Here is a 19,670-nt window from a genome sequence, read left to right as displayed (position 1 = left end):
CAGGTTGACAAGTGCTCTGCTGCTGCTGTGCAATATTGAACAGAGGGGTAGAGGAACAGAGGGAAGAAACTCCCACACCAAGCGCCAGCCTACAATATATTTTTGTTCTTTTATGTCACTATCACGTCTTCCTCAGATGTAAAAATCACATCTTTACAAAGCCCGGAAGATGAAACAGTCCCTCCATCCACCGCAGACAGAACTGCAGCATTGTAACTTCTCCTGGCCGTCTTAATGATGCCTGAGTGTGCATTGGTGCACATATTGTACAAATGTGCATTAACATGCGTGTGATTTGATTTGCAGAGAAGAAGAGTGGAAACTCCAGCATCTAAAGAGCGGGGGAAACGTGGCACTTACCGCGCAGTTTACATCAGCTGTTCTACCAGCACGTCTTTGGCTTGCAACAGTCCCGCGAGTCAGACATGAAAAAGGAAACTGCATGCAGAATCTGACATCCCTTGTCAAACTGTGCGCACAAAGAGGAGCCCCGCCAGCATCAGAGAGAAGCCTCAGCAGCAGCTGGATCTCTGGATGAACCTCTGACCGCTAACAACCTGCACCACACATGCTGGCACACTTCAGCAGAAAGAGTTTAATGAGGAAAAATCTATACACTGCAAAAAACATCTGTCTTATTGAGCTATTTTTTCTTGAAACAAAAATGGGTTGCCGGTGGGACAATTCCACTTGCTGCCAGGAATCTTGTAGGACTGACCGCCAACAACTTGAGACAAGATAAAATTATAATTGAAATATAGCCCTAGTAACACAAAATTAATTAAACAAGCCAATTTGTTTTAGTAAAGAGATAATATTAGCAGATTTTCCTTTTATTTCCTTTAGTCACATCTAATTACATTGATATAGGTTTATATGGCAACCTATGACCTGACAGTTCAATAACTACTCTGCTGATACCTTCATGCCGTTTGCTGCTACAGCTCCATCTACCATCAAGTTTGAACTAACTGAATGAGTTCTTCCTGTCTATTCTGGAAGTGAGAGTAATTGGATTTGATACAATCACTCTGGATATTCAAGGACCCCAGATGATGACCTGTAATAACTGTGGTGGCACGGTCTAAGTCTTGTTTGGCATCTGTTGATGAATCGGTGTATATGGAAAGTTAGATAACACGTGATTGAGCACAGATGAGCCAACAATCTACCGGATACAGAAGAAAGATTTTGGTGAACACTGATTTAGTGATTCTAAGTCAAAGTTCTGGAAAAGAGTTTTTTTTCCTCCCAGCATCTGTGCGCCATGCCCTTCATCGTCAGCATGGCGCCGGTGTCACACACAATCAGTACCCAGCCACAGAGAGGCGTGAGGGGCGGATTCATGGGACGGCACTGTCTGCCACATTTGTTACTCCTGTCACCAGCTGCAGGAGACATCTCATAAATGGAGTGGGCTGTGGGTGTCAGAGGACGTCCGTCTTGTCATACGACGACACTCAGGTTTGCCTATGCCTGCATCCCTTCTCACCCTCACCACCTCCACCACCACCTCCCCTTGCCATCCGTCTCCACACTGTCTCCTTCTCTGCTCAGTGCCACTGTATGACATTGAAAGATGGTCAGAGACGCACAGAATACAGCGCAGTGATTTGCAAACTCTGACCGAAGCAAAAGAAGCAAAGAAATTGTTGGTCTGTCAGTCAGTCCACCACTTTGGTCCACACTGAAATATTTCAACAACTATTGGATGGATTGCCACGACATTGTCTGCAGACATTCATGGTGCCCAAAGGATGAAACCTATAAACTGGTGATCGCCAGACTTTTCCTCTAGCCGTACCAGCAGGTCAAAGTTTTCACTTATCTAGTAATATAGCTCAAATTCTACAAGAGGGATTGCCATACAATTTTACATAGACATTCATTCAGTCCGCAGAGGATGACTCCTAATGCCTTTGGCTTTTCCACTAGTGCTCCCATGAGTTTGACATTTGTGATTTTGAGTAAACTGTCTCGACAACTATTGGATGAATTGTAATAACTTGGGTGATCTCTTAATTTTTCATCTAGTGCCATCATGGGGTCTAAATGTTTAATATCCGGTCCTTTACTTATGACCAAATACTTGCCAAAAACATTGCATGTTAGCATTGTCATCGTGAGCACGTTAGCATGCTGACGTTAGCATTTAGCTCAAAGCACCACTGTGCCTAAGTGCAGCCTCACAGAGCTGCTGTAGACTCTGAGCCATAATTGAAACAGAAAATATGAAGTTATTCTCGTGTGCACAGACAGCAGAAATTCCTCTTCCCATTGTGTGTCCTCTTTCTTCCTACTTCACTTGTGGAATCTTAAAAGGCTTGGACCTCAGATTAATGAAAAAAGCCCAGTAAAGCTGCTTGTTTCCATCAAGGTATTTGATAGAGAACTATGTAATGAACCTGCAGTTAACCAGACGCTTTGCTGCTGTTGCATTTAAGAGTCATAAAGTGTTCTTTTACAGCAAACCAATAACCCCTGCAGACATTAAGGCAATCGGGGCTGAGCACTGAACATGACTTGAATTGCTGGGGTAATAATAACCTGGTAAAGTCCGGCTTCTGCTGCAGTAAAGCCACTTCCTGATTAATTAACCCATGTGCACGCTTTTCTATCTATGGATGAGGCATGAGAGAGCGCACCGTGGCTCCCAGTGGAGCCCGGGGCCACTGGCTTTATGAGGACTGTAAATCAAAGTGGCACAGATGTGTAATTTTTTAGTAAGTCACAAAGTTTTTTATTGGAAAATTGTTCTGGTGGTATATGTGCTGCTCCTTTTGGTGAGAATACAATGAACAGAATATAAACTTCTCTGTCTATCACTAACGGTGCCAATGATATAATTCCCCTTGTTTGGCCCAAGGTTGGCATCCCAGCTGCTGTGTGAAATCATAATTAGCGATATACAAGTTGTATATTACCTCCAATATCCTAATCTCATTAAATATCAGCCATCTAATCAAATCACAACGATGTTTATATCGTCAAGGGTGTGCAGTTAACTAATAAACTGTAAGAATGAACTCTCCTGATACCAGGAAGGGCATGAATACACAGATCTGATGAAAATGATATAAAAAATTGAACATTTTCGACTCCCTCCACTGTCAAACTGTGACATTAAAGTGTGTGTTTTTAAGATAGGGGTGGGAATAGGAAAGCAAAATGGTATCATACATGGGTGCGGACATGATTAGATCATGTATGACCCCTGATATTGTTGATCTCACTGATACAGATCCTGGACCTAAAGGTCACCTGGAAGCGGCTCATAAAAGCCTGCGAAGAAGCCGCGAGTCAGTGATCCTGGGCTGGGCCTCGTATCCCGCCGACAGGGAGGGACGGGAGATACAATTGGCTCATCATAAAGCTGTCAAGCGTCCAGTTATCCGCATCGGTGAACACAGTCACATTTCACTGCCACAAATAACACGCTCACCATTAATAAATGCAACATGCTTTGAAGGAAATACAGTAATCAGGGACCAGCTTTTCTTTTTGCCTTGAGACGGTGGCAAGAATGTTTTCTCTGGAAACAAGTGTGATTGTGTCTTTCAACAGAAGGCTTTCTTTGAATAGTTGATGAGAAGCATGTACTTGCTGTTGGCATTGTTTTTTGTCTTGCCTCCTACGTCCCGCTCCTTCGTATTTGTTTATTGGGTAATAAACATCATGTTCAGCTCCATCTGCTGCAGAAAATGTCATCTTTTGAGAAATTCTGGATTTTAGTCGAGTCATACAAATGAAAGACAGCTTTGTCAACTGGATTACTTGATCTCAGCAGTTTATAGCGCAATTTGACCTGTTTAGCCAACACTGGTTTGCAATGACTCTTCAGCTGCATGGAGATGAAGGTGGAAATCCTTTGAAAAACGTCGATTTGCATTGTGATCAGTCTTTCTTATGTTTTGTGTTTTACATTACTGGACAAACTGACATGCATAAGATGGATATTTTTGCTCGACTGGGAGCTCAAGCGAGCTTTGTTTCTTTGCAAAGCTCCGGTGGTGTTTTTGAAAAATCCCTGTTACATAAACAGTGCATAGTGTCACACAGAGCCATGAAGACATCTGCCAGTACAAAATATAATCTACAGACGTCTTTGATGTTTTCAAAAGAGAAGCTGGGAAAATCAACTACAGTACAAGGCAATGGACAAAAATACCCTGGGTATTAGTGAGTGCTGTATTTCTGGAGGAATGGAAATTAGCTGAGTCGTGGGGTTTTGATTAATATCACTAATGACTCAGGACCAGAGAGCTATTGGCTGATAAAAGTTAGATAACCCTGTGAGAGGCATATGATCTGGACATATGGAGAAACACTCAGCAATTATGATTTGTTGCAATCTAGCAGTGTAAGAATGAAAGCAGTGGTTTGACAAGAAATGCGTATTCTCTCTCTTGCTGAGAGTTACATGAGATGATTGATACCACTCTCATGTCTGTACACTAAATATGAAGCTAGGGCCGGGAGTTAATTAGCTTAGCTTAGCATTCAGACTGGAAGCAGGGGGTAACAGCTAGCTTGGCCCTCTCCAAAGTAAAAAAAATATGCCTACCAGTACCTCTAAAGCTCGGTAATTAAGTCGTTCGTCTTGTTTGTTTAAAGGAATTGTTCAATATTTTATATATTTTATATACATATATTCTAATATGTTTATTTGCTTTCTTGCTGAGAGTTAGAGGAAAAGATTGATGACAAATCTGTATGTTAAATGCAAGGCTACAGACAGCAGCGTGTTAGCTTAGCTTGGCAGGAAAACTGTGAAAAAATCATTTAAAAAATCAATGAAACAAATTAGTCAAATCAAACAAAATCCTGAGTGTAAAAGTTATGGTTTATGGGGGGTTGTCAGTCAGACTATTTCTATTTCTTGGCCAGGAGCAGTGACTTCCTGAGGTCTTGTTTTACACTTTTTGCACGGATTAAACAAACTGGATATAATGTGTTAATTAGTGAGCTTTAGCGGTGCTGGTCACCAGATTCTGTTACTGTGCCTTTGGACAGAGCCAGGCTAGCTATTTCCCCCAGTTTCCAGTCTTTATGCAAAGCCTTCTATATACTGGATAGATATGAGAGTGCTATCCATCTTCTCATCTACAGTAAGAACCCATTTATGCTTAGTCACTTCATGCACTGTAGGCAGATTGCATAGCTGTCTGATCTCAAAAAAAAGCATAAATGTGTATAAATGTATCCAAGAAGCACTCAAGAAGGACTGAAATGCACGGACCTTGGGAGGTGGTTTGTCTAATCATCTACTGGCTCTACATGAGTGGTATCAACCTTCTCAACTAACTGTCAGCAAGAGAGCAAAAAAGTGTATTTGAAGTGTCAGACCAAAAAAAGGCTCAATTTAAGCTCACCACTGAAAGAGAACAATAGGACACTGTTTCCAGTAGGATGTGGTTGGTATTACAATGGAAGTTGGCACATAATTGTTGACCTGGCCCAGTTATCAGCTCTACATTTCTTAAATTTACGCATTTTATTAAAAATAGCGTCCCTCCTTTATTTCTGGAACCTATTAAAAGCTTCGTTTATTAGCAACTTTATTGACCTGGTTTAAAAGTGGGCTTCAGTCCGTCAGCACGTCTCCTCCTTGACTTAAAGTTACTTTGAAAAGGAACATATCTGTTATTCTGAACATACCCTCAAGCGGTCACATCACGCGTCTGACTTGATTTATCATGTTTCATTATGCAGCTTTGAGCTCATGCTCTTATCTATCCTGCGAACTTACACGGGGGATGATTGATTACCACGCTCGTGGACCATGTGGAAGGACTTTCCAGCACAAACCATTTCAAAGATTCTGAAGGATTATATGGAAACACATGTATCGTGCAGGGTGTGCACAGTCATAATAATAATAATGGAGCGATCCAGTCGAACAGACGGTCGTTGCTGCTGTTGAAGCTCGGAGGCTTCAGCGTGCTCCCTGCAACCAGCAATAACCTACGATGGGATTTACTGTAGAGATGGAAATTTAAAATAAGATGAATGACACTCCCAAGTGTGACAAGTTTACCTCATTTATTTTCATGAAAAGTCCTGCTTATTTAACTGATTGAGTCAATAACTGTGGGTGTTGGATCCTGTAATGGCTTGCTGAAATCAGAGTCATCAGTCCTTCTCATTCTCTTATTAAGGGAAGCTCTCACCAACTTGCAGCCCCCTCCCACCTCCCTCTGCCGCTCTACCTACTGTACTCTAACAGCTGCTGCATGTCTGCACTCTGGTAATCAAAGGTGCGAAAGGTTTGGACAACCTTTGATCTGAGCCCTGTTATTAGGCTTCACCTGACTTCACCTTTGAGATGCACTCGCATGACTCAAGATGTAGAAACCCCAGCGTGAAACACATTAATGTTCCACGGGCCCGACAATTTGTGCGTGAAAAAACCTACGTGGAAACGACTGAGTGTGAAGTTTATCGAACAAACAAAACGCGACAAAGAAACAGACTTCCATCATGCTTTCCACATTGTTTTCCACCATGTGAGGTTTGACTGGCGCTCAGTAAATTGTGTCATCTTGTTGCGCCCTCTTCCTCTGCAATGATCTAATGGCGCCAACTGGAGAGTTAGTGCTACCAACTGTTTATCTCGATGCGCCCAACTCCCAATATTTGCATAACGATAGTAGATGGAAACGCACATTAATTTACATTTTCTTTTGCCAGTTTTCTGGAAACGTCTTCTGCTACATTTGGATGGAAACCTGGCTTGTGAAAGGCTGAATTGAGCCACAGTATATTATGATACAGTATATGGCTCCCACTTATTAGCTTCGTGGAGGAGAGCCCAACAAGAGCCTTGAACCCACCTAAACATCATAAAAGTGGCCTTTTCAAGTTTTTTTTTTGTGGGATATAATGACATGATGTTGCAATAACACTTAGCTTGCTTACAAATATGCCTGAGAATTTGCCCCCCCCCCCCCCAGAGCCTCCCCATTATGTGCTATGGCCAAGTGCAATAAATTCTCCATACACAATCTCCTCATTCTTACTCCCATTTCTCCTCATCTCAGTTATGACTGTTAACTTGGCAATGGGGATGAGGACGATGACAGACGTTAACTATCATGATGACAGTCATAATGATGATGACGACGATCAGGACAATGAATATCGTTATTTCTCAGATTTTAATTACAATTCATCAGTGTATAGGTGCATATTGAAGTAAATGGACGATCATGAAAGTGGCGATTATGGTCATTATTACACTATTTCTTTTAATAGTTTTTCAAAACGGGTTACGCTGTAATATTCATTATGCAGGGCACAGATTATCCTCATGTATGAGGAAAGATGGTCAGTTGATATTTTGGTATAAACTAAATTACAAAGACATTGTCTCATGAAACACAACTGCAGTGTAGAGACACAGTGAAGTAGAAGTAGAAAAGAGGTCTCTATGTCACGTTCAGGTACACTAACATTGGCTATAGAAACAGACAGGTTTAATGGGCTCCCTTAAGAGAAAAGGCTTTGTTATGTGATTTAAGTAAGATTGAGAACCATTTCATGTTTTATGGCTCATTATGTGATGATTTAAGGGCTATACTTTTTAGTAAAATGTCCCTCCTCTCTGACGAGTTCTTCAGACGATTATAGAAAACTTGGGGAGCCTTTTTTTAGGCAGATTTTATTATTGAGTTTTTTGACAGGGGACAAAGGTCTTTGTCTGTAATGTACTGTAATGTTATATAAGAAGGTATGTTCTTTTCAGACAGATGTTTCACCACTGCAACAGTATTTTTGGTGTTTTGTAAGTCCATGTGAGCTGGGTGCAACAGTGTGTGCACGACACCCTACCCATTATACTATTATTATACTACACAGACATACAAATAGATAATAGACCTAAACACATTTGCCCATCCTCGCAGACACATAATTGAATTCCGTATGAAATGTATCCTGTTTTTATAGCTACTTGTAAGCTCTGTCTGACTTACCCTCAGTTAACCACATAACAAACACTACATCACGCACAGTAATGCTGCCGTACAGCCAACACATCGTGGCTGGCACCTCTGTTAAGGTGGGACCCAGTGGATGGTTACGTAAATGGCTAACAGACCGCCAAAGAAAGACAACATTGATCAGAACTGCCGCTCACCTTTCAGTTCCTCTCTTCAGACCGACTCTTGGCCATCAACCCTGAGCAGAACTGCTCGCAGAGGCACTGCAGGTGGAGCAGAGATCTGACCTCAAGTGCCAGTCGGACCAAAGCATCTCATTGGCCTCATGGTCTATCAATCACGTCTACGACTCACCACCTTCGGGACAAAGACAAAAGAAGGAAAGCAGGCTCAGCAGAAGTAATATAGATCAGAGATATGAAGGTGTATCCTTGGGAAGGCACCAGTGGGAACAGCCGTCACTCACCAGTGAAGAAAGCATTTTTCATGTTGGCCAACCTTTAGGGTAGGACGTCTAGAGAATAGAGTGATGAAAGAGGGCAGGATCTGCAGCCTCATCTGCATTCCAAGCCTTGCTAAACAGCTGGAGGTTTGCAGGTTAATCCAAAATAAAGTACAACTTCAAACAAGTCTGACAAAATCGTTTTAACTCAACTTTTCCAGAACTTTCAACCACAACTTTATTTTGTCAATTTTATATAACCATGTGTTCAATGCTCTGCTTCCTTTTTGGATTATCTGTTGAGTTTTTGTAGGTAGGTAGTGCATTTTTTTCTTGTTGTGTTCAGCCACTGAGTAGTTCTCACTGCTCATAACAGCTACCCAGGTGTCACAGTATTTATTCCCAGCCCGCTGCAGTTGCTGCGTCTTCCAATGACTCCCATAAAAATGTTTGTTTGGCTATAAAAGTGCGTTCTCCTGGCCTCACACCAGGCCGGACAGATAACACCATTTTGGGTTTGTTGAGTTGTTGACATTTTGACTGAACAAAGGCCACACTTGTTTTAGATCATATCTTCAACCGTAAGTCATTTTAGGACCCTCTGTTCTATGCTGGACCATCATAAGATCAACAAAACACAGCTTTAAAATGGACATTTATTTACATTCAAATGTGGACCAAACCACTGCTGACCACCGCGGCTGTGCAAATGCGAGAAAAATTCACCCACGAGGAAAACACAGCTCTCCATTTATTGCTGTTTGCGCTGGCTTTTAAGGCAACACAGCACCGTTCCGGGAAAGAAACGCGCTGAGCACCATAATGGAGGTGCCAGAGTCGCTTTATGGCCGAGGTTTATCCCGCCATTTCCTGTGTAATCAACATCCCACCTGAAGACCCATTACTTTGACTGATTGACAAGATAACAGAGTAATATCACAGGTGTCTTTCTCTCCCTAGCTGAGCCCCCCCAGGCATTGCCATGTCCCCAACAATTTACACCAATCAAACGGTTATATTTGGTTTACATTGACTCCCATTGTATTTATTTCTGATTAAAGGACAGTTGAGAATGAAATGCCTCGCTTTCACTCAGCAGGAATTATTCTTTCAGTCGTCTTTCTTTTCCCTCCCGCATCTAAAATTACGGACTGATGACTTGTGCCGTCTGTACACTACAATAATGAGGCAGCTCGTGTCTCGGTGTAATAACAAGGGGAAAAAAACAAACCAGGAGGTTCTTTGTAGGTTGCAACACATTTTCTACACATGTATTAAGCCAAGCAGCAAGATGGAACAAGGTCTAATGGCTCTGGTATGGTTTTCATGACAGAGAGCCCATTAACTGCGATAGTATGTCCTGGTGGGAGTCTCATAGCGCCATACACATTATGATTCTAATGTTTAAATCCCAGCAAAGAAGAGGCAGCACAGGGCTAATGGGCTTCATCTGGAGTGCGATTTAGCGATTGTGTTCAGGGAATACCGGGTAAAATATTTCACGCATTTCAAAAAAGAACAAGATGAAATCCAGCCGTGTTACTTAGAAACATTTTTATTCAATGAAAGTATCTTTTCTCTCGGGGGTCATGTAGGAAATAGACTTTACAAATACTTTACATGTCAGTTTTTTTGACTGAAACTCGAGACAAAACCACCAACAAAACAAACAAAACGGGATGACAGTCACTGTAAAAGGAAAATCTCCATGTATTACGTAGTAGGTGAATGTGAGTGTGAATCATTTACCAGGCACGGATTCAAACAGACATCTGCTCTTCTGCCTTTCATTACAATGAGAGATTTCTACAGCTTAAGTGCAGAAGAAGGAAGATCTTTCACTGTTTGGAACTCTTTTTAATGGGACAAAATCTCAGCGCTGTGGGTTCGGCTCCAGACATGAGCAGTGAGATCCGCTCGCATGACGGTGGTTTGAAAAGACAGTGAGATGGAAGCATTTGATCATTAATACACAGAAATCCTGTAATGTGTGACGTTAGTAAAGTGCACACAGCACGGTCATATTTACCAACCAGGCTGGTTCAAACCAAAAGGACACCAAAGGGATGAGATGCTGGGGAGCTGCTCTCTCTGCTCTCTGCTAGGAACTTATCACTTCCTTTGGACAGACAAGTCAAAAATGTCATTGGGGGGGGGGGGAATGGTCATTTTCTCACTTACCTCTAGTGCTATCTAGTCATGCAGATCTTTTGTTCTCTGAGATTTCTGCTGCCACCCCACCCCAATACAACACAGGTGAACACAATTTTGTCTCTGGCGTTCCCATCAATTTAAAAATGCAAGAGTCCCATCGCTCTCCAGAATCAGTGTCCCAGTCAGTCCGGATAATCCTTGCAACTCGCTGTCAAAGGCTTGCACCGGATTCACTTTCTACTGAGGAATGAGCTCCTATAAAAACAGCTGACAGGGTTTACTGTGATTCACAGGGACGATAACTCTGGAGAGATGTTACACTTGAATCTTTGAAATGTAGCTTTTTTTTTTTTTTTAATGCTGCGAGCTCCGCAAATATAAACTGTACAGAACCCCCGGAAGTCATATCGTAGACAAAATAGAGGAAATCCTTCCGCAGAGGGCCCTGGCAAACAAAGTTTAACCTGGCTGAACTTCTGCACCGACGCAACGCAACATAATTTGGCAAGACGCTGTGTTGACCAATCAAGAACGTGCGCATATTCCTGGTGGACCTGAATGCCGCATTTCTGTTCACCTCACTGTGATAACTCTCCAGAGCAGTAAAATTCCTTCTCATAATATTATAAACCACTGAGCAGTGTTTTAACTCGTGGACCTGTTAGTCAAACTGGACTTCGTGAATCAATTTCATTATCTCACCAGTATCTGCATCAACAACAGCCTCTCACAACACCTGAAGTCCGAAAGTGGCCTGAAACACAAGACACGGCATGTGTATTAAAATCTAACCGAGGTCACAGTCTTTCCTGAACATTGACCAATCGTTGCCTAAACCCAACCACAGATGGGACTCGGGATTCAAACCCCGCTCTCTGCTGTCAAAGCCTGCCATCCACCGCGGCTCCGCTGCTCTAGATAAACGTGGTGCTCGATTTACTCATGAAACACATTGCATCTGAATATTATCCAGCTGACGAAAACAGTGTAGGTTGTCGACACAACATAACTGGGGAACCAGTGTAGTAATATATAAATCGTGACTATCAGGAGACAGGGTTGGGCATTCAGAAAGGGAAATATAATCCTTTAAAAAAAACTGTTGTCATGCCAGCCAACTGGTGTCAGAAAAATTGTGAAAATGCTATAATTCCCCCAAATGCTGAGCGTAACAGACTGAAAACAATGGAGTGACAACATGTTTTATGGTTCCATGCCATTGTACTGGGGCGCAGGCAGAAGCCTCAGATGGATACCTCAAAACCTGGGCAGAAATAAACTGCATAGTTAGAGAACACTAAAGGTAAAATACATATATATATATTTTAATTTGGGTGAAACAACAGGGCTTCACAAGGTATAAGCTCCAGTGTAGATAAGCAGAGGGCCTAGTGAGAGCGTCTGTCCTACGGAACTGTACAATATCGATAGTGGAAGTGGGTTGACAGGAGAAAGGTGAGCTAACACTTGTGAAACACATAAAAAAATGAACATAAACTGTGAGTTAAGTTGGATTCGGTTGAAGGTGATAGTGCACCAAGGGGCTGGTTATCACAAAGGCTGAGAAGCTTACCTTACCGTCATGTTATCAAAAGTACAAACACCATGAGGAGGAAGAAATGACTCGAGAAAACACATTCAAAACGTCTAGATCCGCTGGTTGCATTTATGACCCTAAAAAACTGTTGAGGCCAAAAGAAATGTAAAACTGGAAGTCCAGAGTAAAATATTTAGCTGCACGCCGTGGCAAACCTATTCCAAAACTCTTTGGCATGTACGACCGGCAAAAATGTACAGTTCACAATTTCATTAATCGTTTTCTCATCGATATAAAAATTGAAATAGAAAAAAAGTCAAAACAAAAATGAGTATCAAATTTCATGTCTCCTACGGTTTGTTATCGTACAATAAAATGTTAACATCAAAGTGTTTTATGCCAAAAAGGCCATATATCAATGCTACAAAAAAATCTAAGCCTTTATTTACACGGCAACAAGTCATTTCTGTACAGGACATTCATTTTTATTACAGCACACACTCATGGCTCATACATCCTAAGTACACACCGATTCCAAAGCAGAAAAATAGGATTTTTGGGTACCACTTGCAGGGGCGACTGGGGCTGATTTTTTTTGTTGTCCTTTCCCTGTGACTGAGTCCCTTCATTTTCCACGTCACATAAAGTCATTGAGCTCTGCCTCCAAGGCAGCGGCCATCTCGTCCGCCTCTGAGCTGCTGCCGCCTTCTTCCCCGTTGGAGTCTTTAGAAGACTCGTCAGCGGACTCCTCTGCCTCCTCCTTATTCTCGTCGCCGTCCTCCTCCTTGGCTTCATCATGCTTACGTTTGTGGCCCCTATAGAAGTAACAAACGATGGTTTAGAAAGAGAACGGTAAACCTTTCACCGAGGGACTCCTCTTCTCCGCTGCTGATTTACATCACAAACATGATTGTCTCATTTAAAGCTGATGCCAAAACTGATGCTCCATACGCCTTTCGCTTTATGTAAGAGGACAAAACAAGATATAAAGCTGGAAATACGCTAATGGTATTTCCCAGATACCTCTAAAGGTCACTTATTAACACATTATATCTTGTTTGTTCAATCCGTACAACAGTTGTGTAGTGTAAAAATGACACGTTGTGGGTTTTTGGGGGGTTATGCGTTCGATTTAGTGAGCTTTAGAGGTGCAGGAAGGTGGATATTTAGGATACAGACATGAGAGTGTTATCAAACTTCCCATCTAACTCTCAGCAAGAAAGTGATGAGGCGTATTTCCAAAAACTTTTCCTCTAAAAGAGAGCACAATAGAAAACCATTTTGCTGATTTGGCTGAACGGCTTGTAAATGCCCGCTGTATTCCTAAATCTTTAGTCCTGCTCATCGTGGTCTAGTTTCGTCTTGGATAAATTGGTCATTTGCTAGCTTAGTAGATCCCTATGTGGTTAGCCACAATTGCTAATCCCGTGGTTGACCTTCTGTGTTTACTTTTGCACTCGGAGACCAGCATTCTCAACGACCCACTCGTCAGAATGGACACAATTATGAGAATAAGACCTAGGTTGGAAGATACCACATTTTCCTTTAAGACATGAACTCTTCCCACACCTGATTCAACTTTCTAACTAAAAGGACACGGGGGCTGTTCTGGGAATCGCTGTTGCTCTAAACCGCCTACTAACATCAGTTTCTGAATGAATGCAAGGCAAGAAAATGGCCTAGTTTTAAGAGTTGTTCAGGAGTTTATAGAGACGTCACTCCCCAGTTAAAAAAAAAGAAAGCATATAAAGAAAGGGAATCATTTGCTGTACTGCATGTTCGCACAGCATGTCCCCCTGGGAATAACACAATGCAATTAACAAGGGCTTGTTCTCCATACAGACTATATCCACTATGCAGCTGAACTTCACCTAAACTCAAGACATTCACAAAGGACTGAGAGGAGCTGCTAGGAGATGTAAAGGCCCTCCAATGTTAAAGAACAAAGCAGCACTGCGGCGATGAGGGATTCACAACAACTGGGGGAACCAGGGAGACGGAGGAGACATGAATACAGAGACAGGGGGAGGAGAGGGGCTAAGATGGTTAGCAAGAGCAAAGAAGACAAGATAAGACGGGAACGTCTTCGGAAAAAGGAAGTGTATTGGAGGAAAAATAAATAAAAAATCTGGTAAAATTTAAGTGTAAATGAGGCCCAAGATGCACTCAAGATCCAAACCACACTGAAATCTAAGTGGAAATGCTGCGTCTCCAATTAACCACATCATTACAAAAACAAATATAACCTTCTAATAAAAAAAACAAACATAGCTAATCAAACAGGCCTCAGGCATCTTGTGCATGCAGAGCTGGATATTGTATTTGCGTCACTAGTGGCAGTACGATATCCCAGTTTCCATACACATACCAAAACAACACCTTACTTTGAAGAATATGAACAAAATAGCTCTCAAAAGTCCAAATGTTAAAGGAACAGTGAACATTTTGGGAAATTTGCACATCTTTCTGAGAGTGACATGAAAAGATTTCGATCCCTCTCGTGTCCGTGTGTTCAGTACGGAGCTTGTGTCAGGACGTGGTTAGCCTAGCTTAGCATGAAGACTGGAGGCAGGGGGGGAAACAGCCAGCCAGGCTCTGTCCAAAGAGAAGAAATACGGCTACCAACACCTCGAAAGCTCTGGTGCCGACAACATATATCAGTTTTAGTTATGATGTGTATTTCCTGTTGCTGCAAACCACCATAATCAAGCAAGAAAAAAAAAACGTTGAGCACACATTCCTATGTGGCCAAAGAATCCTTCGATGTGGCTGTAACCATGCCATCCCTATTTCCACTCCACTCCAGCTTCTCCATGACATCCTCAGCAGAGTGGCTTATTAGCATGATGCTAATGAGGTGTGTAGGGGTTTTGTATGGTTATTGTGGAGGACTGACACCAGCTCTTCTGAGAGGGCCCCCTCTTATTAGACCACGCCGCTGTCAGGCAGCCTCGCTAGCCTCCCACAACAGCAGGACTCCTGGTTTTATGTTCATTAAAGGTCGGATGTTGGCTAATATCAGCCGAGAGGCTCTGTGACATGACAGTTACAGCGGACCCCCGCAGACCGCATGGAGTGTGTGTGTGTGTGTGTGTGTGTGTGGGAGGGAAAGGGTTGTGTTTGTGTTGCAACAGCAGAGCTTTGATCCTCCAAACTGGCAACAAGTTTCATTTTTACAGTCGTGAGATCGAGGCTCGTGGTCAGAGGGTAATGTGAGGCTGAGCTATAATGGCGGGAGATGAGATGAGCGATTAATGATTATTTATTTGGCAACAATGTGCGAAAAATGAACCCCCAATGTATCACCATCAGGGATAATGTTTCTGCTACCTGGGCTGGTAGGTGACACGGTATGAGTCACTGCTGTTGAGTGTGTGTATATATATATATACACACACACACACACACACACACAGGGAGAGGATGAGTAAAAACCTGGAGTGTGTGATTTTACACCCCTACCCCACCATCCCTCTCCCATTTCCAAATATTAACAGTTGAGACAGCGGGGGGCGGTGGGGATGAGTTCCTCCATTGTTTTCTGCTTCGCATCATTACATCCAATCTAAATCCTCGTCTATTAATCTAACCCCACACACACACACACACACACACACTGCAGACACTCCCACCACGTTCTCTCATGTCAGCTCCAAATCGGGCTTCAGTTGTAATCCACTTTTATTAGATTTTTTGCTGGTTTCACATGCTGTTAAACATCACTGCTACAAAAGGGAGATTCCTGCAGTCAACAACTTTAATTACACTATAGGCATTTTAACACACGCCAGATAAAATGCTCTATAATGAGCGGACTTGTCCTGACTTAATTTGGAAATTTACATTTTACTTGAATTACATTTTCATTTAGATTTCAAATAGTAATGGTTAAGGCTTTATGCATAAACTGCAAAGCAAAAATGACGGAAGAAACAAAGGATTAATGAATTTTTTGCAGGGTGGTTTTATTTGAACTCTGGTAAGAAGCAGGGATGCACCAATCCAAATTGCTATTGGGGCAATCAATGTCGGTCAATGACTGAATTTTGACAAAGGTATCAGGTTCAGTCACTGTGTACTGACATCTGGAAAACCAGCAAGGCCTTGAGGAGCCCACCGTTTGCCAATCTTCTGTGTTCTCTTAGCACTGTATTTAAGCCAATCATAGGATCACCATTTGCGGCAAAACAAAAAAATCGACGTTCTTGGCCTTACCTTCAGTCACGCACAGCCAGATCAAAGAGTCGTTTCAGAGCCCAGATATTCTCCGAAATGGACACTGATGCTGAGAGCAGCAGACGGGTACGTGGCATTATCGATGCGTACACGGCTCTGAACGTACTACATTGAGGGTATTTGCATTGTGGGTTGTTCCACACCTACCATTAGACAACAAGTAGTATTTAGTTGAACAAGCCGTCTGGGTGCCTTTATATTTCAGTACAGTACGCTTGAACGCATGCAGTGTATTAAATTCACGTCACAAGGACGTTTGCAGCCACATGGACATTAAAGTATATTTTTGGCTTCAATGCAGTTTTCTGCAGAATGTCTTTTGTGTTGTGTAGGTTTCATATACTTCTCTGAACAAGACTAAGAGTCTGTAGCTACCGTAGAGATGGTAATGCTAATTGTAAAGAAAACCAAAAACCATGATTAGCAAAATTCGAAAATGCATAGTAATCCATCCAACAGCTGTCAAGACATTTCACTCTGAACTACAAATGTCAATCTGTTGGTAGCGCTGGAGAAAAACGTCGGGACCAAAGTGGTGGACTGACTGACCGACACTTCCATCCCTACAACCATGCTACTAGCATAGCTAAAAATGATTTAGAAGTCTATAACATGTGTTACAGTAACAACACATAAACGACATTGTACTTATTGGTCTGATGAGAATCCAATTTGAATCAAAATGTCATGAAAACTGAATGCATGGAGCTCTGAGTATTCAGGCACTTTTTCTAATCCAATATTATCGAACACACTCAACATCACTATAGCTGCATCTGAACTTTAACTAATCGTTACCATCTCACCTTTCCAAAAGCCAGAGGGGTTTGTGGGTATGATGAATTTGCCCTTCAAAGCTCTCAGCATAGGGCAATACACCACTCCCTCTTAAAGGAGTGCATTCCTATTGTTTTAAGTGGCTCCCCTAGAAAAGTCCAGGGCTGAGCCAAACACCTAAGGGAGGGGGGGGGGCAGAAACCAGTTGGGGAAAGATGAAAGTGAGAACCAGCTTGAGAGACAAAATAAGTGAAAGATGAGACTTCTAGAAGCAGATTTGCGCAATAATTGAAAGTTTCCCATTATTTTCTTTCACAGATCACAGCGTGAGTGCTGGGATAATTGGACCTTATGAAACACATTCCTTCATTTAAATGTCCTCATTACTGGGTCTCTTATTGGCTGTGACGGACAATCGGCCATCACAACTTCAGGGGAAACTAACAATGTCCTTTTAAGTGTTATGTCTTTTGACTTGGTTGTATTTTTCAGCGACAGAGGCTATACAATACAGAAACACTGGCTTGTCTAGTGGTTGTAAAATGTTTGACAGCTGAATGAATCGAGCCAAGAGCGAGGCTGTGGCCCTAAGAGATCACTTTAAATCAAGCTACTGTCGATGACACAAGAGGCAAGGCGGGCCTGACCTGTCAGGTAGTAATCATCAGGTGGCGTTTTAGTTATTTATGCAACTATTAGGACCTTCATTTGAGTGAAAACTGGGACTAAATCAACAGATTTGTTGGTGAAGTCTTGCATTTCAAGCTCTCCAGATAGTTTTCGAAATTAAATTTGTGCATGGAACTAAATCCAAAAATTGCCACAAATGTCAGTTATGAGGGTGCAAAGGGTAATAATGTTATCTGTTGTTATGGAGACATATGTTGAGGACATTACTTTGAGATGTTATTATCTCTATGTACTATGGGAGCATGATTGCATTAGGGGTGTCAAGAGGACATGCTGCAGAGTGCCTGCTGGTGAACAAACAGCCTGCAGCAATACCCGCCTCAACACATCATTAGAGATACATCAGTGATATAAAATGACGAACAGAAGTCAGGAAAACTGCATCCGCCCCAAGCTGAGATACATTTTTATGAGACTGTGTGTTTAATGCCGCCCAGGGGAGCATTCTGAAGGGCTAAATTGGGGAAAGGTTTTACAGAACGGCCAAGACTACAGTTTAATTCAGCGATGCAAAGTAACCGCTGATAAAGAAGTGAGCTCTTACTGAAGTCCACGGCTGCAAACTTTACCCAAGACATTCTAATCTAGGACTGGTGAGGAAGAAGGCAAAAAAATGAGGAGAGGAGGAAGCCCTGTAAAAAGCAGAGACTTCAAACGCCTCTGACATCTCTGCTTACAGCAAGAGGGAGGGAGGGGTCGAGGGAGTGAAAAGGCAAATGGAGGAAATTAAGTGTGAAAGAGGAGGAAACAGAGCACGGAAAGAGAGAGGTAATGAACTAAATAATGAGCTAAACTTTTAGGACTCGGACCAATTCTGCTTGGTTTCTTGGCAAAGTTTCCTCCAGTGTAGGAGGGTCGACACCCACAGGTCTCATCTCAAGAGATCTTTAAACACCAGAATGACTGACCATGACGAAGATCAATGTAGTATCCTTCCACACTCCTCAATTATTTGCTATCCATATGGGTCAATTAGTTACAGTAGCAGCTACTGTCTCTGTATTAGTGAACTCTGGAATGTTGTGGGCCCAATCTTTACTGTTCACTTGTTGATTTGAATAAGGGGGCGTGTCAGTTTGACTTAGCTATGCTTCAAAAACAGTGTTGCAAGGAAATGGGAAACAGAAATGCATGACTGCAACATGGTGCAGAACTGTAGCTAATTGATCTTTAGCAGCTCTGGCTATGTGAAAGAGCTGGGTAACTGTTGCTAAGCCTCACCTGGAGCCACCACCTGCTCTCAGTGGGGGAGAAATAAGATATGTCCTGCTAATTACAGGATAAATTCACATTTTCATTAATTGGTTGTTGATATTAAAGGTGTTGAAGAAAAATTTGTTGAGCAAGGGATGGCACAGACCCCCACTGGAATCCGATGCCACACCCTTCAAAATAAACAAATTAATAAATGAGGGATGTCAATAACAAATCAAACAGTTTGAAGCTAACATGTTCTTTGGGTTCGCAGAACCCCTATATATATATAGCAGGATTACTTGATTTTTTTGACCACCTGGGGGCAGCAAAACAGCGAAACTGTACACAACATTGACATATTACCATCTTATACAGTTGCCATTCAACAAATGCACGTCAAAGTCCATCTACTTTTAACTCTGTTCTTGGTCTCCATCCAATATCTGGATTTCAGCTGGATTTCCACTACATTCACCGAGTAGTTGCAAACTTTGTCTGTCTGTGTTTGGTGATGGGCAGGAAGGATATAGTCCCTTAAAATCACTCAAATGCGTGTTAACAATGTTGAAGACACGCGGCTGGAAAACACATAAAATACTCAATACTTTTGGTTCTATCATACAAGCAAAGTGCATTCTTTTTTATCCCCTTGGCCACTAACCTCTTTTTTTAATGTTGGCTGCATCATGGGGCTCAT

General features: G+C 42.2%; 1 protein-coding gene across 1 annotated transcript in view; it reads right to left on the bottom strand.

Moving 5' to 3' along the window:
* Nucleotides 1–12,457: 12,457 nt before the first annotated feature.
* ctdp1 (CTD (carboxy-terminal domain, RNA polymerase II, polypeptide A) phosphatase, subunit 1) overlaps nucleotides 12,458–19,670 on the bottom strand; it is a 59,517-nt gene continuing 52,304 nt past the window's right edge. Inside the window, exon 13 of the mRNA XM_070922002.1 lies at nucleotides 12,458–12,888. Within this exon, the coding sequence (XP_070778103.1) occupies nucleotides 12,711–12,888 (178 nt within the window). The 3' untranslated portion in view covers nucleotides 12,458–12,710. The remainder of the gene's footprint in view (nucleotides 12,889–19,670) is intronic.

The sequence above is a fragment of the Enoplosus armatus genome, chromosome 16 (genome assembly GCF_043641665.1).
Source record: "Enoplosus armatus isolate fEnoArm2 chromosome 16, fEnoArm2.hap1, whole genome shotgun sequence".
Lineage (NCBI taxonomy): Eukaryota > Metazoa > Chordata > Actinopteri > Centrarchiformes > Enoplosidae > Enoplosus > Enoplosus armatus.
This window is presented reverse-complemented; position numbering and strand designations above follow the sequence as displayed.